General features: G+C 47.1%; 1 protein-coding gene across 1 annotated transcript in view; it reads right to left on the bottom strand.

Annotated features, from left to right (window-relative positions):
• Window positions 1-3,992: 3,992 nt before the first annotated feature.
• Window positions 3,993-23,556, bottom strand: part of LOC121542624 (pleckstrin homology domain-containing family O member 1-like) — a 45,104-nt gene continuing 25,540 nt past the window's right edge. The window contains exons 3-6 of the mRNA XM_041852059.2: window positions 21,003-21,143; window positions 15,952-16,056; window positions 8,024-8,125; window positions 3,993-7,748 (exon numbers count right to left, since the gene is read on the bottom strand). Of these exons, the coding sequence (XP_041707993.2) occupies window positions 6,942-7,748; window positions 8,024-8,125; window positions 15,952-16,056; window positions 21,003-21,143 (1,155 nt within the window). The 3' untranslated portion in view covers window positions 3,993-6,941. The remainder of the gene's footprint in view (window positions 7,749-8,023; window positions 8,126-15,951; window positions 16,057-21,002; window positions 21,144-23,556) is intronic.

The raw sequence follows: 23,556 nt of genomic DNA, 5'->3' as shown, positions 1-23,556 counted from the left end.
GAACGCTCGACTTAAGAACTTAGGCTGCTCTGAACAGAGCCGTGACACCGTCTGAGACAGACAGACCAGACCGTGTGTGTTGCTGATAGAGCATGATCGGCTCCGGCTCTGTTATTTCTAGACACAGTCTGTGACTAACCGCACACAGCCGAGTGGAATCAGGAAGAGGCACCCGTGTTGTAGACATTCTTCATCTTCCTCTTTCTTGCTCATAGTTTGTATTCACTGAACCCTAATGTTAATTGGGGGTAACACCAGCCTGGTCTCATAGAATAGACGTAACATAGTACATGTAAATTCGGAGCACTCAAATTAGTATGATATGTTACGTTTTGGTATGGTTACATAAGACAGAAGGTTACTTAAGGCAAAAACAAAAGGAGGGTGGTTGGTTATGGTGGATGGGTGGGCGTATAACGCAAACGTCTAGCAACCCAAAGGTTGCATATTCGAATCTCATCATGGACAACTTTAGCTAATTAACAACTTTGCAACTACTTACTACTTTTTAGCTACTTAGGTAACCCTTCCCCTAACCTTAACCCTTTAACTTAACTCCTACCCCTAACCTTAATTCTAACCTTAAAGGAGTTTTTACTCACCAATGTAACAACATAGTGTGGTCAAAGACTTAGTAACTTAGTTGTAGTCACGATCTGGTTACCTATACAAACATAGTTATGTCTTTGGGATATTACATATTTATAAACTTATTTCTGGATATCTTCTTGTCACGATCGTTGAGAGACGGGTCAGACCAAGGTGCAGCGTGAATAGCGTACATGTTTATTAACTCAATAAACATACAACAAAACAAGAAACAACGTAACGTGAAGTCCTCCAGCTATACACAGGCAAGCCTAAACGGAACAAGATCCCACGCACCACTGGTTTGGTGCGGGGAGCAGGTACGGGCCGTGCCGGACTGGATACACGCACCACTGGTTTGGTGCAGGGAGCTGGCACAACCCGTCCTGGCCGGATGCCCACTTTCGCACTACACGTGCGGGGCACTGGCACAGGACACACTGGGCTGTGAATGCGCACTGGCGACACAGTGCGTATCTCCGCATACCTAGGTTCCTCAATGAACACACGCTCCTTTTGTTGCCTGACCAACTCCTCTCTCCGTGCCTCCACTACTTCCTTCTCCCTTTGAGCATCCTGTAGTACCTCCCTCTGAACGGATAACTCCTGCTCTCTCTGAGCTAACAGCCCCCGTAACGTGGTGGCCTCCTCTCTCAGACTGCTCCAGTCCTTCTCTCTCTCTCGCCAATTCTCCTCCAGTGAGGACTCCTCCGGGAGCCCCCACGAGTTAGGGAACAGAACCTCCTCCGTGTAAAACTGTTCCCATTCCTGTTCCCATGGTCGTAGGGACTCCAACTGGAACCCCACCGGGTGCAGTGGTCGGGGCTCTTCTCTCTCGATTCTCGACCACCCCTTTAGCCCCCCCAAAACATTTTCTTGGGGCTGCCTCTCGGGCTTCCTCCTCGGCTGGCGCCGTCGGTGTCGCCGTTGCTCCTCTCCTACCCGGGCTTCCTCTGTCCGTTCCCAAGGACAGCGATCCATCCCAGCCTGGATCTCCTCCCATGTCCAAGATCCCTTACCATCCAGGATCTCCTCCTATGTCCAGGATGTCTGCTCCTGGCCATGCTACTTGGTCCTCGTTCGGTGGGATCTTCTGTCACGATCGTTGAGAGACGGGTCAGACCAAGGTGCAGCGTGAAAAGCGTACATGTTTATTTACTCAATAAACATACAACAAAACAAGAAACAACGTAACGTGAAGTCCTCCGGCTAGACACAGACAAGCCTAAACGGAACAAGATCCCACAACTAAGGTAGGCAACCAGGCTACTTAAGTATGATCCCCAATCAGAGACAACGAGCGACAGCTGCCTCTGATTGGGAATCACACCCGGCCAAACATAGAAATATCAACCTAGATCTGCAACATAAAAAGAGACTAACATAGATCTCAAATAGACATTCACACCCTGACTCAACAAACAAGAGTTCCATAGGTCAGGGCGTGACAGTACCCCCCAAAGGTGCGGACTCCGGCCGCACAAACCTGACCTAACAGGGGAGGGTCCGGGTGGGCTTTCAGCCTTGGAGGCGGATCCGGCTCCGGGCGTGACGACCTCTCCCTCTCTGCCTCCCCGTTGCGGCCCTGGTCTGGTCTGGACCTCGGCGCGATGCTTCCCCTCTCCTTCCTCCCACGATGTACCAAGCCCTGTCTGGACCCTGGTGTGGGAGACCCCGAACCTGGAGAGGGGCTGACTTCTGGGTCTGAAGTGGAGCCGCTGACCGGAGCTGAACTGGAGGTGTAACTTTGCATTGGGACTTTTGATGCAAATCCATATGTTACATGTGGTTACGTTTATGCTACCTACCCTTTAACCCTAACCCTAACCCCAAGCCTAGCTAACGTTAGTCACCTAGCTAACGTTAGCATTAGCCACATAGCCACCTAGCTAACGTTAGCCACAATACATTTGAATTTGTAACATATCATATGAAATTGATGATGGATATCCACAAATTAATACATACCATACGAAATGTAACATATCATACTAAATGGAGGGAGACAGATTTACATGTACTATGTTCCATCTACCCCTGAGTCCAGGTTGGTAACACATGTGTGCTAAACAAATACCTCAAGGATGCTTGAGGTGACCATGAGATGTTTCTCTTCCTCAATGTGTAAGTCAACGCGGAGCGTCACTCATAAAATCATATACACCCATTAGACACGTGGTGACAGGAAGCTTCTTCCTGTCTGCTACGCTGTTGGATAAAGTGTTGACATCTGGAGTCTGACTGCAGTTAGTCACGGAGCAGAGCAGCGTCATTCCTAATTAGAGGAGGCAGAGGGACCTCTCTCGTGTTTAATGAGCAGGGCTTGGCATGAAGGAGGCCACAGGCGCCTGCTGCCCTCTCAGAGGAGATTCTGCCCCCCGGAGTGTCAGGATCTCCACAGGCCGAGAGAGAGAGAGACAGCAAGAGAGAGAGAGAACGAGAGAAAGCAAGGGAGAGAGCGAGAGAGAGAACAAAACAGAGAGAAAGAGAACAAGAGACATAGCGAGAGACAGAGAGAGAGAGAGACAGAGCGAGAGAAAGACAGTGTAATATGTATACGTATTTAAGTGTGCATTGGGCAGAGAATGTATTGCATGTATTCCATTCATACAGTAGCCTTCTCGCGGCTGTGTTCTGGCTTCTTCATTTCTGGGGTGTATTTTTGTGTCTTGCAGTCTCATTGAAAATCACTGTCAGTATCTGTTCCTCTTCCCGCCTCAATGGTGCTGTGAACATTGGTGCCACATCTCACCCAGTTTTAAAGAGGTGCCACCATAACACAGTCCGCCATGCTGTAGGCCCAGCTCTCTGTCTGTCTGGGCCGGTGTGTGTGTGGGTGTGTGTCTGTGCGTGTGTGCATGTACATATCTACAGACTGGGAGAGAGAGTGTGAGTGAGTGTCGTTTTAAATGCTCTAGGCGGCGGTCTTGAACTGATTTGGTTAAAAATAAAGAAAGTAATCCTCCATTTCTTTTGTTTAGCACAATTTATTAAAATGGAACCCTGAGCGAGCAGGATTTAAACCTCTGAGTCTGTGTACAATTCCTTCTCCATTTCCATCAAGTAATCCACCTAGCTCGTACTCTGCTATTGTATTCCTATGGTACAATCTTCCTCTCATCCATAATGTACAAGAATTAGGATTTTGTAAATGGCTGGGGGACAATCATTGTAGTTGCTGAGTAACTTTCCTATAATCCTCTTGGTATTTAAGGCTGCGGTAGCTACTGTTTGGTGCCAGACCCACATTTGGTGAACAAAATTGGAAGGGAAACTGAAAATATGACAACATAAACATATCATACATAAAAAGAAGGAAGACATTTCACCTTACAGAAATAACTCATGATTGAATGTTATGCGTTTTTGTGTGACCATGTGTGGCCAATATTGGCTGGATTTCACAACTTGTGACCACACCTCCTGTATCCTGGTCCTGTATGGATCAGTTGGTAGAGCATGGTGCTTGCACCGCCATGGTTGTGGGTTCGATTCCAGGGGCCACCCATACGTAAAATGGATGCATGCATGACTGTAAATCGCTTTCGATAAGAGTGTCTGCATATATTAATATTATATCCCAGAATGCATTGCCAGATGTAGAAGACGTTAAGTTGATTTGGTGTTTGATGGATTGTTTAGGTTGGAGTCGGTGTGACCAACCATTTCACACATGTGAAAAGGTTGTCAGAACAAGTAGGCTGACGTTTACATTGTCAACTAGAAAATATGAAACATTCTTATTTACATTATCAATGTATTTCAATGGGAATAGTTTTATTACCTTGTACAGCCATATTATCTTTGGCATAGCTTGAAGATGGTATTATTGCTGCCATAAATACAATGCTTGGATCAATCACTTCCTACCTCAGCATTTCCTATGAAAACCACCCCTATATTCCAGTAGGGCATTCTTCTCAAAGGACATACAAAATCATTTTATTACAATTCTCGGCTAGGTTTTGACTTAAAAAAGCACACATTCATTGTAGAACAATGGTTGTCTGAATTAGGCTGATTGTTATAATTGCACAAGTGGTTGTGTCTCAAGTACTTTGAAAGTCCAGAAGTGATGAACTTCAGTGCAAAGCAAAGCCACTTCCGTTTCCATCATAATGCAACGCAATAAGCAAATACAGCAACATCCTTTGAGATGATTAAAACTGCTCCAAGAATGTACAGTGCATCGGGGGTCATATCAATCTTTTCAGGATTGCACAAACATTAGGTTTTGTGTTCAGCCTCACACAAGATAGTACTTCATCCCAGATAAAACTAAATGACACCAACAATAATAGACGTACTAGTAAACATATTTTTTATGGCCTATTCAGTTAAATGTTTCCTGGGGAAAGCTTTGTTTTCTGTTGTCTTCTTTCTAACATCTTTCTCACCTCACCCTCTTTTATGTCCATTCATAAAATCCAACTTCAGTGATTTTTGCCTTCTGTTATTGGGTTGTGGTTGAACAAACAGAATAAAACTACAATATGCATAGTTTCAAGTTGAGCATTCTAAGAGCGTGAACGTTCTAGAATGCCCTGCCCATTTTGTTCTCTAAAGCCTGCCTTAAATCATCCTACAAAAGCATTTTAAACAAATAAAAAACACAAACAATGATAATAACATAATCATAACACTGTTTTTTTTGTCTGTTTGACAGTCCAGAGCGAACCATTTCCACAGCACTGTGCAAACACATAACATACGTTAGTTAGCTACTGACTATAAAACAAGTTGGGGTGCTCTGGCGAGGCGCACTGTACATTGGCTGCTTCTCTCTCTCTCTCTCTCTCTCTCTCTCTCTCTCTCTCTCTCTCTCTCTCTCTCTCTCTCTCTCTCTCTCTCTCGCTCTCTCGCTCTCGCTCTCTCTCTCTCTCTCTTCTCTGACATAAACCCTATAAGACCTTAAGTAGGACAGGGAGGTCAGAGGTCAAGCATTAGCATCACTGTTAGCTAGCCGGAGGGATGTATTCATCAACAGCATTGTTTACACACATTGTACCTTTGAAAAGCTCAGATTTTCAAACAGTAGCGAGCCGAGTGACTGTCTTAGGTATCAAGGTGTTGGAACTGTGCAGTCTGTATGTTTCTAGACACAGTAGCTTGTCGTAACAAATATGTAGAACAGAGTGAAAAGCCATATTAGACACATCTGTTCTCTCCAGTTTCTACCCGCCAGTTTCATCCTCTTGTTTTACAGCCTTCCTTTATAGTGCAATTCTGTTATTATTACTATTTTAGCAAATCACTTACAAGTGGTTCCTCTCCTCAGTACTGCATCTGACCTCTATGTCACGTCTCCCACTTATACCATACACACACACAGACGCCATCCCGGCTCCATGGCTCTACAGTAGCATGATAATCACCACTCATACCAGACACACACAGACACCATCCCGGCTCCATGGCTCTACAGTAGCATGCGAAACAATGGCTGCAGTGGCAACTGGCTGAAGACAACTGGCTGTAGGCCTACAGGAAAGGAACAGCCCTGTCCTAGTATGTACCATCTAGTAACAACACAACCCAGACAGACGTCATCCATTTTGACCGTGTCATATGGCTCATGGAACAGACAGAAACACCCTAAGGAACGTCAGTGCGTTCTGACTCTGTGAACTGGTTCCCCGACCTCCCCTTGTCCCTGTGAATCATAATGGTCCAGCAGAGATGAGGATGCCGCTGAGCTCCATTCCCAGGGCAGCAGCAGAGGGAGGGAGGGAGGGTGGTGTACTGTACTGTGTACAGTGGACTGCTGTTGGTTTTTGAGCGGTGCTCGTTGGGAATCTGGCTCAGACCAACCTTCCAGTGTGTTGTGTAACAGAAAAAGGAAAACATTCACATTCCGAACATGCGGGGCCGGTCTGGACACCATGTTTCCCTTCCTCTAATCTGAGTTTTCCTCAACCACTGTGTGTCTATCCCTGGAGAGGAGAGCCCTTCTGATTCCCCGGCCAAACCCTACATGTGGAACATCCCCTCTTTGACAACCAATGCAGAGGAAAACATCGAGAGAAAAACCTGACACTGCAGTATCACAAGGTCTTTCAGCAGCCGGTCAGTACAGAGAGACAGGATCTCTACTGGACTCCCTGGCCAACATGTACCTCAGACCCTAGATTGCCCCCCACACCTTCATCAAGCAGACATGTAAGGGCACAATGGTTAACCACAGGGGACGTCGTTGGGCAACTGAATGTCCTCACTTTGTCACAGCATCAATAAAGTGAAAGGACACAGAAGGGGAGAAACAGACATATTTTACAATATTGTGGCTTTGCATGTTTAGTAGTTTTCTTTTGCTGAGGGATTCATAGTCAAGTCTGTGTTGAGTTCTCTGACGGTCACATCATGCTCTTCCTGTAGTCAGTCTGCTTGCCACTGTTGGAGGGCGTGAGGGGTGATAGGGAGGTGGGGGTGGTGGGCAGGGAGTCCAGCTGACGATAGAGCGCCCTCAGCTCCTTCACCTCCTCTAGAACCTCCTTGGCCTGACCCCATGTGGACGCTGCCTCCTTCAGCAGCCTCTCAGCCTCCGCCCGGGCCATGTCTGAGGAACCCCTGGAGCCCTTGGAACCTGGCGAGTCCTTCCCTTTCCCCTTCGCCCCCTGCACCTCCTCCCCCTTTGCCCCCTCCTCCCCCTTCGCCCCCTGCACCTCCGTCAGCAGCTCCTGAGTTCTCTCCAGCTTCTGAGCGATGAGGTCCTGCAGCTGGCTGATGGGCGGCAGGTTGCCTAGGGGGGCAGAGGTCGCAGAGCGGGGGAGGGGTGTCCTGGGTTTGGTGGCCCGTGTCTCGGAGTGCGAGAGGATCTCGTCCATGGAGGCGCATCGGCTTTTCTCGGCCGGTGTGAGCCTCTTGCCCGGCTGAGGGGTGCAGGATTTCTCCATCGGGCTCTGAAGTTGCTGTTTATCGTCCCAGGCTACCGCGGTATCGCGCGGCAGACTCTGGGACTTCCCAGTGACCTCTGCGGGAGTCACTAGGCAGATGCTACTGATGGCACCCTCTGTTTTGGACCTGAGGCAGTCGAGCTGGGTGGATTTGTCCAGGTTGACCCGGAAGCTCTTGTCACAGGTGTCCTGGCCGTCTGTGCTGGGGCTGGCCTCCTCCTGGATCAGGTCAAGGGTCAACATGCCGTCAGAGGTAGAAGTGGAGGTCTGGATACGGAGCAGGGAGAAACAGTCTGTTAGTGATATCAGACACAGTGAGAAAGACTGAGATCAGGGTAAGGCCCATTGTGATTTAGTTAAGGTAGGAAATGAATCGGATTAAACTAATCAAAAATCCCTGTTGAAAGTAGTTTGATCATTACCATGTCCAACTGACTCATTGAATTAAAGCTCAATTGACCGAGTTGGAATTGTCTCCAACCAGCCGTTGTGGTAATAAGGAGACATAAGACAAGACAGGCCAGGAGAAGCAGGATACCTACCACAGCCATGATGTGTCCTCGTGTAGGCAGGCGCCGTGTGTGAGGGATCTTAGCCCGGTCCCGTGTGAGATGGGACAGAAGGTTTTCATCCTCAACCATGACCTGAAAGAAAGAAAGAAAAAAGAAAGAAAGAAAGAAAGAAAGAAAGAAAGAAAGAAAGAAAGAAAGAAAGAAAGAAAGAAAGAAAGAAGAGAGAAAGAAAGAGAACAAGAGAGAGAGAGAGAGAGAGAGAGAGAGAGAGAGAGCGAGAGAGAGAGAGAGAGAGAGAGAGAGAGAGAGAGAGAGAGAGAGAGAGAGAGAGAGAGAGAGAGAGAGAGAGAGAGAGAGAGAGAGAGAGAGAGAGAGAGAGAGAGAGAGAGAGAGAGAGAGAGAGAGAGAGAGAGAGAGATAATGAAACAGTCACATGTGGAGTGAGGGGATTGACATGCTTTCACATTAGCCTGAGGGCTGTGTTTGTGTTGGAGTGGGTTGGGTAGTTTATTGATCATTATTATCGGCCTAATCATTGATTGATTATCTACAGGCATGTGATTCACTGGGCGAAATGGGCCACAACATATTGCATAAGGCCTTGGGAAACAGGCCGCTAACCTATAGCTAACCTATAGCTAACCTATAGCCACACTGACGACCAACACCTCTACACTGTCATCTAGTGATAACACCGTCTCCACTGATGAAGCAAGTTCAGCTGGAGTGTCGTTTATTCACTGGCTAGTAGGACTAAGCAACATGTAATCTTTTATCCGCTGGGATTTTATGTCTAATATCAAAGTCATATTGTCAATTGCATCTGAAAGCTTTTAACCATTTACATAATCAGGTGGAAGGAGAAAATATGGAGCAGACCAGAATATGTGCCCTGTGACTACACCCAGTCACCCACCCTAAGAGCCTTGTGTCCTCAATACAGAGTCATGGGGTTGAGTATTGAATTTAGGTCTTTATGTGACAACATGTGGCTTATCTGTATTTTAGGAAATGGAGGTTAGGGGTTTTAGAGGGGAGGCTAGCGGTTTTACAGGGGTGGTTAGGGGTTTTAGAGGGGAGGTTAGGGGTTTTAGAGGGGAGGCTAGCGGTTTTAGAGGGGAGGTTAGGGGTTTTAGAGGGGAGGCTAGCGGTTTTAGAGGGGAGGTTAGGGGTTTTAGAGGGGAAGTTAGGGGGTTTTAGAGGGGAGGTTAGGGGTTTTAGAGGGGAGGTTAGGGGTTTTAGAGGGGAGGCTAGCGGTTTTAGAGGGGAGGTTAGGGGTTTTAGAGGGGAAGTTAGGGGTTTTAGAGGGGAGGTTAGGGGTTTTAGAGGGAAGTTAGGGGTTTTAGAGGGGAGGTTAGGGGTTTTAGAGGGAGGTTAGGGGTTTTAGAGGGGAGGTTAGGGGTTTTAGAGGGAAGTTAGGGGTTTTAGAGGGAGGTTAGGGGTTTTAGAGGAGAGGTTAGGGGTTTTAGAGGGAGGTTAGGGGTTTTAGAGGGGAAGTTAGGGGTTTTAGAGGGGATGTTAGGGGTTTTAGAGGGAGGTTAGGGGTTTTAGAGGGAGGTTAGGGGTTTTAGAGGGGTGGTTAGGGGTTTTAGAGGGAGGTTAGGGGGTTTTAGAGGGGAGGCTAGCGGTTTTAGAGGGGAGGTTAGGGGTTTTAGAGGGAGGCTAAGCGGTTTTAGAGGGGAGGTTAGGGGTTTTAGAGGGAAAGTTAGGGGTTTTAGAGGGGAGGTTAGGGGGTTTTAGAGGGGAGGCTAGCGGTTTTAGAGGGGAGGTTAGGGGTTTTAGAGGGGAAGTTAGGGGTTTTAGAGGGGAGGCTAGCGGTTTTAGAGGGGAGGTTAGGGGTTTTAGAGGGGAGGTTAGGGTTTTAGAGGGGAAGTTAGGGGTTTTAGAGGGGAAGTTAGGGGTTTTAGAGGGGAAGTTAGGGGTTTTAGAGGGGCGGTTGGGGTTTTAGAGGGGAGGTTAGGGGTTTTAGAGGGGAGGTTAGGGGTTTTTAGAGGGAGGTTAGGGGTTTTAGAGGGGAGGTTAGGGGTTTTAGAGGGGAGGTTAGGGGTTTTAGAGGGAGGCTAGCGGTTTTAGAGGGAGGTTAGGGGTTTTAGAGGGAGGTTAGGGGTTTTAGAGGGAAGTTAGGGGTTTTAGAGGGAAGTTAGGGGTTTTAGAGGGAAGTTAGGGGTTTAGAGGGAGGTTAGGGGTTTTAGAGGGGAGGTTAGGGGTTTTAGAGGGGAAGTTAGGGGTTTTAGAGGGGAGGTTAGGGGTTTTAGAGGGGAGGTTAGGGGTTTTAGAGGGGAGGTTAGGGGTTTTAGAGGGGAGGTTAGGGGTTTTAGAGGGGAGGTTAGGGGTTTTAGAGGGGAGGTTAGGAGTTTTGGGTGCAGGCAAAGTAGAGTCATTCCATTACAGCAAAGTACCACTCATTCCTCAAGCTTTAAAGGATTTCATTTGTTTGCCAACATGATCCATTATCCATCTCCGGTGTTGGACATAACACAGAGTGGGTTTAAATGGTGATTATATGATGCATGCAGCTGTTATGTTCTGCCAAACATACTATAGTGTTATTTTGTTAGCTTGTCGCTCCACAATCATGGAATGTATGCAGTTACAGCTATGACCTGCCTTATTGCTTTCTGACATGACAACCAATGACAAAGCCCATACTCATCCAGATGTCTTGTTCATCTTCCTTTGACAAAAACCAATTGATCAGCAATTGTCCCAAATCCAATTGTCAACATGTCTCTAGTGCATCTATTGTAGGACAATATTCTAAAGTCAATCTAGCATTTCTATGTGGTACAGCCGACCAGGAGGAATCCACAGATTGAATAGAATTTTGGAGGATAAAAAATTTAATTGCTTCCAATCATGTGACTGTCTTGTCAGGGTAATGCGTTCAGTATAAGGGTGTATTTAAGGGCACTAGGTTAGCTAATATACACATACATTATTTGTACACAACACTTTCAAACAATGCTAAATTGTGATTCAATGCGGTTTTATCAACATAGATCTACAGTATGTGTGTACCATCATGTAGGACTCCATCTGCGATAACCCTACAGTTGAGAGCAATGAAACCCCATCCTGATGGAAGAGTGAGTCCCGTCTCTGATGTCATCAGGCTATTGAGCAGCAGAGATACTGGAGCCCTGGAGGTAACTGATACCTCTCACAGTGCTGGTGCTGTTGTTCTGAGCCCATCCACACGCCTGACCATTTGTCCTCTAAAATGTTTGTTTTTTATGTGAAAGTCGCTCAATTCTGTATTCATTCTGTATCTTTAACAGTGATGTCATGGATTTGGATAGTCAGAGTGAGAGTGTTTCTGCTTCTCCTATTTATAGATGTGTGATAGGGACCTGTAAAGTTTGGGCCATCTATAGCTGTGTGATAGGGACCTGTAAAGTTTGGGCCATCTATAGCTGTGTGATAGGGACCTGTAAAGTTTGGGCCATATATACAGTGGGGAAAAAAATTATTTAGTCAGCCACCAATTGTGCAAGTTCTCCCACTTAAAAAGATGAGAGAGGCCTGTAATTTTCATCATAGGTACACGTCAACTATGACAGACAAATGGAGAAGAAAATAATCCAGAAAATCACATTGTAGGATTTTTTATGAATTTATTTGCAAATTATGGTGGAAAATAAGTATTTGGTCACCTACAAACAAGCAAGATTTCTGGCTCTCACAGACCTGTAACTTCTTCTTTAAGAGGCTCCTCTGTCCTCCACTCGTTACCTGTATTAATGGCACCTGTTTGAACTTGTTATCAGTATAAAAGACACCTGTCCACAACCTCAAACAGTCACACTCCAAACTCCACTATGGCCAAGACCAAAGAGCTGTCAAAGGACACCAGAAACAAAATTGTAGACCTGCACCAGGCTGGGAAGACTGAATCTGCAATAGGTAAGCAGCTTGGTTTGAAGAAATCAACTGTGGGAGCAATTATTAGAAAATGGAAGACATACAAGACCACTCATAATCTCCCTAGATCTGGGGCTCCACGCAAGATCTCACCCCGTGGGGTCAAAATGATCACAAGAACGGTGAGCAAAAATCCCAGAACCACACGGGGGGACCTAGTGAATGACCTGCAGAGAGCTGGGACCAAAGTAACAAAGCCTACCATCAGTAACACACTACGCCGCCAGGGACTCAAATCCTGCAGTGCCAGACGTGTCCAGGCCCGTCTGAAGTTTGCTAGAGTGCATTTGGATGATCCAGAAGAGGATTGGGAGAATGTCATATGGTCAGATGAAACCAAAATAGAACTTTTTGGTAAAAACTCAACTCGTCGTGTTTGGAGGACAAAGAATGCTGAGTTGCATCCAAAGAACACCATACCTACTGTGTAGCATGGGGGTGGAAACATCATGCTTTGGGGCTGTTTTTCTGCAAAGGGACCAGGACGACTGATCCGTGTAAAGGAAAGAATGAAAGGGGCCATGTATCGTGAGATTTTGAGTGAAAACCTCCTTCCATCAGCAAGGGCATTGAAGATGAAACGTGGCTGGGTCTTTCAGCATGACAATGATCCCAAACACACCGCCCGGGCAACGAAGGAGTGGCTTTGTAAGAAGCATTTCAAGGTCCTGGAGTGGCCTAGCCAGTCTCCAGATCTCAACCCCATAGAAAATCTTTGGAGGGAGTTGAAAGTCCGTGTTGCCCAGCGACAGCCCCAAAACATCACTGCTCTAGAGGAGATCTGCATGGAGGAATGGGCCAATGTGATTTTCTGGATTTTTATTCCTCATTTTGTCTGTCATAGTTGACGTGTACCTATGTTGAAAATTACAGGCCTCTCTCATCTTTTTAAGTGGGAGAACTTGCACAATTGGTGGCTGACTAAATACTTTCCCCCCCCACTATAGCTGTGTGATAGGGACCTGTAAAGTGTGGGCCATCTATAGCTTTGCGATAGGAACCTGTAAAGTTTGGGCCATCTATAGCTGTGTGATAGGGACCTGTAAAGTCTGGGCACTCTATAGCTGTGTTACAGGGACCTGTAAAGTTTGGGCCATCTATAGCTGTGTGATAGGGACCTGTAAAGTCTGGGCCATCTATAGCTTTGTGATAGGGACCTGTAAAGTTTGGGCCATCTATAGCTTTGTGATAGAGACCTGTAAAGATTGGGCCATAGCTGTTTGATAGGGACCTGTAAAGTTTGGGCAATCTATAGCTGTGTGATAGGGACCTGTAAAGTTTGGGCCATCTAAAGCTGTGTGATATTATAAAGCTACAGAGAGAGGAAGAGGGGAAAGATATTATAAAGCTACAGAGAGAGGAATAGGGGAAAGAGATTATAAAGCTACAGAGAGAGGAAGAGGGGAAATATATTATAAAGCTACAGAGAGAGGAAGAGGGGAAATAGATTATAAAGCCACAGAGAGAGGAAGAGGGGAAAGATATTATAAAGCTACAGAGAGAGGAAGAGGGGGAAGAGATTATAAAGCCACACAGAGAAGAAGAGGGGAAAGATATTATAAAGCTACAGAGAGAGGAAGAGGGGGAAGAGATTATAAAGCTACAGAGAGAAAGAGGTAAGCTACAGAGAGAGGAAGAGGGGAAAGAGATTATAAAGCTACAGAGAGAGGAAGAGGGGAAAGAGATTATAAAGCCACACAGAGAAGAAGAGGGGAAAGATATTATAAAGGCCATCTATAGCTGTGTGATAGGGACCTGTAAAGTTTGGGCCATCTATAGCTGTGTGATAGGGACCTGTAAAGTTTGGGCCATCTATAGCTGTGTGATAGGGACCTGTAATGTTTGGACCATCTATAGCTGTGTGATAGGGACCTGTAAAGTTTGGGCCATCTATAGCTGTGTGATAGGGACCTGTAATGTTTGGGCCATCTATAGCTGTGTGATAGGGACCTGTAAAGTTTGGGCCATCTATAGCTGTGTGATATTATAAAGCTACAGAGAGAGGAAGAGGGGAAAGAGATTATAAAGCTGCAGAGAGAGGAAGAGGGGAAAGAGATTATAAAGCTACAGAGAGAGGAAGAGGGGAAATAGATTATAAAGCTACAGAGAGAGGAAGAGGGGAAATATATAATAAAGCCACACAGAGAAGAAGAGGGGAAATATATTATAAAGGCCATCTATAGCTGTGTGATAGGGACCTGTAAAGTTTGGGCCATCTATAGCTTTGTGATAGGGACCTGTAAAGATTGGGCCATAGCTGTGTGATAGGGACCTGTAAAGTTTGGGCCATCTATAGCTGTGTGATAGGGACCTGTAATGTTTGGGCCATCTATAGCTTTGTGATAGGGACCTGTAAAGATTGGGCCATAGCTGTGTGATAGGGACCTGTAAAGTTTGGGCCATCTAAAGCTGTGTGATATTATAAAGCTACAGAGAGAGGAAGAGGGGAAAGATATTATAAAGCTACAGAGAGAGGAAGAGGGGAAAGAGATTATAAAGCTACAGAGAGAGGAAGAGGGGAAAGAGATTATAAAGCTACAGAGAGAGGAAGAGGGGAAAGAGATTATAAAGCCACACAGAGAAGAAGAGGGGAAAGAGATTATAAAGCTACAGAGAGAGGAAGAGGGGAAAGAGATTATAAAGCTACAGAGAGAGGAAGAGGGGAAAGAGATTATAAAGCCACACAGAGAAGAAGAGGGGAAAGAGATTATAAAGCTACAGAGAGAGGAAGAGGGGAAAGAGATTATAAAGCTACAGAGAGAGGAAGAGGGGAAAGAGATTATAAAGCCACACAGAGAAGAAGAGGGGAAAGAGATTATAAAGCTACAGAGAGAGGAAGAGGGGAAAGAGATTATAAAGCTACAGAGAGAGGAAGAGGGGAAAGAGATTATAAAGCTACAGAGAGAGGAAGAGGGAAAATATATTATAAAGCTACAGAGAGAGGAAGAGGGGAAATAGATTGTAAAGCCACAGAGAGAAGAAGAGGGGAAAGATATTATAAAGCTACAGAGAGAGGAAGAGGGGGAAGAGATTATAAAGCCACACAGAGAAGAAGAGGGGAAAGATATTATAAAGGCCATCTATAGCTGTGTGATAGGGACCTGTAAAGTTTGGGCCATCTATAGCTGTGTGATAGGGACCTGTAATGTTTGGGCCATCTATAGCTGTGTGATAGGGACCTGTAAAGTTTGGGCCATCTATAGCTGTGTGATAGGGACCTGTAAAGTTTGGGCCATCTATAGCTGTGTGATATTATAAAGCTGCAGAGAGAGGAAGAGGGGAAATATATTATAAAGCCACACAGAGAAGAAGAGGGGAAAGATATTATAAAGGCCATCTATAGCTGTGTGATAGGGACCTGTAAAGTTTGGGCCATCTATAGCTGTGTGATAGGGACCTGTAAAGTTTGGGCCATCTATAGCTGTGTGATATTATAAAGCTACAGAGAGAGGAAGAGGGGAAAGATATTATAAAGCTACAGAGAGAAGAAGAGGGGAAAGAGATTATAAAGCTGCAGAGAGAGGAAGAGGGGAAATATATTATAAAGCTACAGAGAGAAGAAGAGGGGAAAGAGATTATAAAGCTACAGAGAGAGGAAGAGGGGAAATAGATAATAAAGCCACACAGAGAAGAAGAGGGGAAAGATATTATAAAGGCCATCTATAGCTGTGTGATAGGGACCTGTAAAGTTTGGGCCATCTATAGCTTTGTGATAGGGACCTGTAAAGATTGGGCCATAGCTGTGTGATAGGGACCTGTAAAGTTTGGGCCATCTATAGCTGTGTGATAGGGACCTGTAAAGTTTGGGCCATCTAAAGCTGTGTGATATTATAAAGCTACAGAGAGAGGAAGAGGGGAAAGATATTATAAAGCTACAGAGAGAGGAATAGGGGGAAGATATTATAAAGCTACAGAGAGAGGGAGAGGGGAAAGAGATTATAAAGCTACAGAGAGAGGAAGAGGGGAAAGAGATTATAAAGCTACAGAGAGAGGAAGAGGGGAAAGAGAGGGGAGGTGCACCGAGGGGTGTGTCTCACCTCATCCAGGATGCTGTTCTTGGATCTGGTAATTGCTCCATTTAAGGCGTTTATCCAGGACTCCTTCTCCTCTGGACTAACAGCCAGGAACACTAGGTTAGGGACCTGACAGACACAAAGGAGAGAGAGAGAGGGAATGTAAGAAGCCAGGGCCTTGCACAATATTGTGTTACTGAGCATGAAGGGAGTGTGGAAAATCCTAACATGCATAGTTCTCAGTAAACCACTTGTAAGGGATACCTTCAGATAGGTACCATTCCAGAAACCCATTCACTCACGCACACATTCACGGACAGATATGACCATATGGTGCTCTTTCTCCCGCTGTGGCTACAGGAAACTGCAGCTGTGTGGAGAATCTGAGAATCTCTCTCAGTCTGTGTCTGTCTGTGTGCTGAAACACAAGCTTCCTGGCCTGACAACCCAACATGATACTCTATCCTCCTGCTGCTCTGGGGGGTTCTGGGAGAGCCTGCAGATGGTGTGTGCGTGTGCAAGCACGTGTGTATAAGCACGTGTGTGTGTGCCGCTTTGTGAGTGCATGTGTGTGTTAGGGATGGGCATGAGTTATCGAGTACTCATACGGAAGTCAAAGCTTGATCTTTAACCAGAGATAAAAAATAATAATATTACTGTAAAACTATTTTTTGGATTGTGCTTTGTGGCTGCCCGAACAGGAAAGAGAAATGTTGTGTGGAAATGTTTTGTTGTCTTGAAGACAACGTTAATTTGCTTTGACTCTAGTGTTCCATTTGTACATGTGCATTTGCAGGGCACAACAAAAAAGAAACCTAGCCAAGCATCATTCAAGTTAGGCCTATAGATTAATGGGCACATCTTTTTTTCCTGTGCGGGCCTTGTGTTCTACATATAAAAGAAAATAATGATTTAGTACTCGAAAAAAAAATAAGAGTACGCAAACATAAAAAAAACGTCAAATGCCCATCACTAGTGTGTGTAGGGGACATGGGGGAATCACTGCCTCACCATAAGAGCCTTTTCATGTATCAAAGGTGAACTGGACTGGTAAACTGTCAGATTTCAAATGGTCTACAAGCATTGGAAATGTGACACTTTCACTCTGTTTCTCAAGTTAGTCTGTCAATCAGCGTTGGTGATCATATACTGGGTGTAGGAGTTGGAGGTGTGGTGAGTCTGGAACACAATGTCCCTGTGAAAGGGAGGGAACAGAGGGAGGGAACAGAGGGAGGGAACAGAGGGAGGGAATAGAGGGAGGGAACAGAGGGAGGGAACAGAGGGAGGGAATAGAGGGAGGGAACAGAGGGAGGGAACAGAGGGAGGAATAGAGGGAGGGAATAGAGGGAGGGAACAGAGGGAGGGAATAGAGGGAGGGAACAGAGGGAGGGAATAGAGGGAGGGAACAGAGGGAGGGAACAGAGGGAGGGAATAGAGGGAGGGAATAGAGGGAGGGAACAGAGGGAGGGAACAGAGGGAGGGAATAGAGGGAGGGAATAGAGGGAGGGAACAGAGGGAGGGAACAGAGGGAGGGAATAGAGGGAGGGAACAGAGGGAGGGAATAGAGGGAGGGAACAGAGGGAGGGAATAGAGGGAGGGAACAGAGGGAGGGAATAGAGGGAGGGAATAGAGGGAGGGAACAGAGGGAGGGAACAGAGGGAGGGAATAGAGGGAGGAATAGAGGGAGGGAACAGAGGGAGGGAATAGAGGAGGGAACAGAGGAGGGAATAGAGGGGGGGAACAGAGGGAGGGAACAGAGGGAGGGAAACAGAGGGAGGGAACAGAGGGAGGGAATAGAGGGAGGGAACAGAGGGAGGGAATAGAGGGAGGGAACAGAGGGAGGGAATAGAGGGAGGAACAGAGGGAGGGAACAGAGGGAGGGAATAGAGGGAGGGAATAGAGGGAGGGAACAGAGGGAGGGGAACAGAGGGAGGAACAGAGGGAGGGAATAGAGGAGGGAACAGAGGGAGGGAACAGAGGGAGGAATAGAGGAGGGAACAGAGGGAGGGAACAGAGGGAGGGAATAGAGGGAGGGAATAGAGGGAGGGAACAGAGGGAGGGAACAGAGGGAGGGAATAGAGGGAGGGAACAGAGGGAACAGAGGGAGGGAATAGAGGGAGGGAACAGAGGGAATAGAGGAGGAATAGAGGGGAGGGAACAGAGGGAGGGAATAGAGGGAGGGAATAGAGGGAGGGAACAGAGGGAGGGAACAGAGGGAGGGAATAGAGGGAGGGAATAGAGGGAGGGAACAGAGGGAGGGAACAGAGGGAGGGAACAGAGGGAGGGAATAGAGGGAGGGAACAGAGGGAGGGAACAGAGGGAGGGAATAGAGGGAGGGAACAGAGGGAGGGAACAGAGGGAGGGAATAGAGGGAGGGAATAGAGGGAGGGAACAGAGGGAGGGAACAGAGGGAGGGAATAGAGGGAGGGAACAGAGGGAACAGAGGGAGGGAACAGAGGGAGGGAATAGAGGGAGGGAACAGAGGGAACAGAGGGAGGGAATAGAGGGAGGGAACAGGGGGAGGGAATAGAGGGAGGGAATAGAGGGAGGGAACAGAGGGAGGGAACAGAGGGAGGGAATAGAGGGAGGGAACAGAGGGAACAGAGGGAGGGAATAGAGGGAGGGAATAAAGGGAACAGAGGGAGGGAATAGAGGGAGGGAACAGAGGGAACAGAGGGAGGGAATAGAGGGAGGGAACAGGGGGAGGGAACAGAGGGAGGGAATAGAGGGAGGGAACAGAGGGAGGGAATAGAGGGAACAGAGGGAGGGAACAGAGGGAGGGAACATAGGGAGGGAACAGAGGGAGGGAACAGAGGGAGGGAACAGAGGGAGGGAATAGAGGGAGGGAATAAAGGGAACAGAGGGAGGGAACAGAGGGAGGGAATAGAGGGAGGGAACAGAGGGAACAGAGGGAGGGAATAGAGGGAGGGAACAGGGGGAGGGAATAGAGGGAACAGAGGGAGGGAACAGAGGGAGGGAACATAGGGAGGGAACAGAGGGAGGGAACAGAGGGAGGGAATAGAGGGAGGGAATAGAGGGAGGGAACAGAGGGAGGGAACATAGGGGAGGGAACAGAGGGAGGGAACAGAGGGAGGGAACAGAGGGAGGGAACAGAGGGAGGGAACAGAGGGAGGGAACATAGGGAGGGAAACAGAGGGAGGGAACAGAGGGAGGGAACAGAGGGAACAGAGGGAGGGAATAGAGGGAGGAACAGGGGGAGGGAACAGAGGGAGGGAATAGAGGGAGGGAACAGAGGGAGGGAACAGAGGGAGGGAACAGAGGGAGGGAATAGAGGGAACAGAGGGAGGGAACAGAGGGAGGGAACATAGGGAGGGAATAGAGGGAGGGAACAGAGGGAACAGAGGGAGGGAATAGAGGGAGGGAACAGAGGAAGGGAACAGAGGGAGGGAATAGAGGGAGGGAATAGAGGGAGGGAACAGAGGGAGGGAACAGAGGGAGGGAATAGAGGGAGGGAACAGAGGGAACAGAGGGAGGGAATAGAGGGAGGGAATAAAGGGAACAGAGGGAGGGAATAGAGGGAGGGAACAGAGGGAACAGAGGGAGGGAATAGAGGGAGGGAACAGGGGGAGGGAACAGAGGGAGGGAATAGAGGAGGGAACAGAGGGAGGGAACAGAGGGAGGGAACATAGGGAGGGAACAGAGGGAGGGAACAGAGGGAGGAAACAGAGGGAGGGAATAGAGGGAGGGAATAAAGGGAACAGAGGGAGGGAACAGAGGGAGGGAATAGAGGGAGGGAACAGAGGGAACAGAGGGAGGGAATAGAGGGAGGGAACAGGGGGAGGGAATAGAGGGAACAGAGGGAGGGAACAGAGGGAGGGAACATAGGGAGGGAACAGAGGGAGGGAACAGAGGGAGGGAATAGAGGGAACAGAGGGAGGGAACAGAGGGAGGGAACATAGGGAGGGAACAGAGGGAGGGAACAGAGGGAGGGAACAGAGGGAGGGAACAGAGGGAGGGAACAGAGGGAGGGAACATAGGGAGGGAACATAGGGAGGGAACAGAGGGAGGGAACAGAGGGAACAGAGGGAGGGAATAGAGGGAGGGAACAGGGGAGGGAACAGAGGGAGGGAATAGAGGGAGGGAACAGAGGGAGGGAATAGAGGGAACAGAGGGAGGGAACAGAGGGAGGGAACATAGGGAGGGAACAGAGGGAGGGAACAGAGGGAGGGAATAGAGGGAACAGAGGGAGGGAACATAGGGAGGGAACAGAGGGAGGGAACAGAGGGAGGGAACAGAGGGAACAGAGGGAGGGAATAGAGGGAGGGAATAGAGGGAACAGAGGGAGGGAACATAGGGAGGGAACAGAGGGAGGGAACAGAGGGAGGGAATAGAGGGAACAGAGGGAGGGAACATAGGGAGGGAACAGAGGGAGGGAACAGAGGGAGGGAACAGAGGGAACAGAGGGAGGGAATAGAGGGAGGGAACAGGGGAGGGAACAGAGGGAGGGAATAGAGGGAGGGAACAGAGGGAGGGAATAGAGGGAACAGAGGGAGGGAACAGAGGGAGGGAACATAGGGAGGGAACAGAGGGAGGGAACAGAGGGAGGGAACAGAGGGAGGGAATAGAGGGAACAGAGGGAGGGAACAGAGGGAGGGAACATAGGGAGGGAACAGAGGGAGGGAACATAGGGAGGGAACAGAGGGAGGGAACAGAGGGAGGGAACAGAGGGAGGGAACAGAGGGAGGGAACATAGGGAGGGAACAGAGGGAGGGAACAGAGGGAGGACATTGTCTCTGGGCAGAGACATAGGAGGTGGGAGGAGCTAAGTAGAGTCAAAGAGGAACATAGCTAATGACTAAGGACAGGGTGTACAGTGTGGTGGCCCGGTCCGGTGAGCCGGGTCAGGTGAGTGTCAATCAGCTTGTCAATCTGGCTGCTGTAACCGATCTGACTATGTTAATAGCCGGCTAAAGTACCGTGAAACTCATCTCAACAGTGTGTTTTAGATGTAAGTATTGATTGTGTTGCTATTGTGGTACAGTACTTTGAGGTACAGGTTTGCTCTTTGCAAGGTTCTAGATCTGGGTTCATGTGGGGACTTCCGGTGGACTCACCGTATTGCCTGGGATTCTGGAGCGCAGCAGGGTGAACTTGCTGTGGTTTTTCTTGCTGCGGCTCTTGGCCTTGCGGAGCTCCTCAGAACGCTCGTAGTCCGTCAGGTCAACCACCTCCTGGATCTTATTCTCATCCTTCACCTGCAGATAGACACAATGGACAGATGGAGATGTTTCAGATAGACACAATGGACAGATGGAGATGTTTCAGATAGACACAATGGACAGATGGAGATGTTGAACATAGACACAATGGACAGATGGAGATGTTGAACATAGACACAATGGACAGATGGAGATGTTGAACATAGACACAATGGACAGATGGAGATGTTGAACATAGACACAATGGACAGATGGAGATGTTGAATATAGACACAATGGACAGATGGAGATGTTGAATATAGACACAATGGACAGATGGAGATGTTGAACATAGACACAATGGGCAGATGGAGATGTTGAACATAGACACAATGGACAGATGGAGATGTTGAACATAGACACAATGGACAGATGGAGATGTTTCAGATAGACACAATGGACAGATGGAGATGTTGAACATAGACACAATGGACAGATGGGTGTGTTGAACATAGACACAATGGACAGATGGAGATGTTTCAGATAGACACAATGGACAGATGAAGATGTTTCAGATAGACACAATGGACAGATGAAGATGTTTCAGATAGACACAATGGACAGATGGAGATGTTTCAGATAGACACAATGGACAGATGGAGATGTTTCAGATAGACACAATGGACAGATGGAGATGTTGAACATAGACACAATGGACAGATGGAGATGTTGAACATAGACACAATGAACAGATGGAGATGTTGAACATAGACACAATGGACAGATGGAGATGTTTCAGATAGACACAATGGACAGATGGAGATGTTGAACATAGACACAATGGACAGATGGAGATGTTGAACATAGACACAATGGACAGATGGAGATGTTTCAGATAGACACAATGGACAGATGGAGATGTTGAACATAGACACAATGGACAGATGGAGATGTTTCAGATAGACACAATGGACAGATGGAGATGTTTCAGATAGACACAATGGACAGATGGACATGTTTCAGATAGACACAATGGACAGATGGAGATGTTGAACATAGACACAATGGACAGATGGAGATGTTGAACATAGACACAATGGACAGATGGAGATGTTGAACATAGACACAATGGACAGATGGAGATGTTGAATATAGACACAATGGACAGATGGAGATGTTGAATATAGACACAATGGACAGATGGAGATGTTGAACATAGACACAATGGGCAGATGGAGATGTTGAACATAGACACAATGGACAGATGGAGATGTTGAACATAGACACAATGGACAGATGGAGATGTTTCAGATAGACACAATGGACAGATGGAGATGTTGAACATAGACACAATGGACAGATGGGTGTGTTGAACATAGACACAATGGACAGATGGAGATGTTTCAGATAGACACAATGGACAGATGAAGATGTTTCAGATAGACACAATGGACAGATGAAGATGTTTCAGATAGACACAATGGACAGATGGAGATGTTTCAGATAGACACAATGGACAGATGGAGATGTTGAACATAGACACAATGGACAGATGGAGATGTTGAACATAGACACAATGGACAGATGGAGATGTTGAACATAGACACAATGGACAGATGGAGATGTTGAACATAGACACAATGAACAGATGGAGATGTTGAACATAGACACAATGGACAGATGGAGATGTTTCAGATAGACACAATGGACAGATGGAGATGTTGAACATAGACACAATGGACAGATGGAGATGTTGAACATAGACACAATGGACAGATGGAGATGTTTCAGATAGACACAATGGACAGATGGAGATGTTGAACATAGACACAATGGACAGATGGAGATGTTTCAGATAGACACAATGGACAGATGGAGATGTTTCAGATAGACACAATGGACAGATGGACATGTTTCAGATAGACACAATGGACAGATGGAGATGTTGAACATAGACACAATGGACAGATAGGGTTGAACATAGACACAATGGACAGATAGAGATGTTTCAGATAGACACAATGGACAGATGGAGATGTTGAACATAGACACAATGGACAGATGGAGATGTTTCAGATAGACACAATGGACAGATGGAGATGTTTCAGATAGACACAATGGACAGATGGAGATGTTTCAGATAGACACAATGGACAGATGGAGATGTTGAACATAGACACAATGGACAGATGGAGATGTTTCAGATAGACACAATGGACAGATGGAGATGTTTCAGATAGACACAATGGACAGATGGACATGTTTCAGATAGACACAATGGACAGATGGAGATGTTGAACATAGACACAATGGACAGATAGGGTTGAACATAGACACAATGGACAGATAGAGATGTTTCAGATAGACACAATGGACAGATGGAGATGTTGAACATAGACACAATGGACAGATGGAGATGTTTCAGATAGACACAATGGACAGATGGAGATGTTTCAGATAGACACAATGG

This window comes from Coregonus clupeaformis, chromosome 2 (genome assembly GCF_020615455.1).
Source record: "Coregonus clupeaformis isolate EN_2021a chromosome 2, ASM2061545v1, whole genome shotgun sequence".
NCBI classification, from domain to species: Eukaryota; Metazoa; Chordata; class Actinopteri; order Salmoniformes; family Salmonidae; genus Coregonus; species Coregonus clupeaformis.
This window is presented reverse-complemented; position numbering and strand designations above follow the sequence as displayed.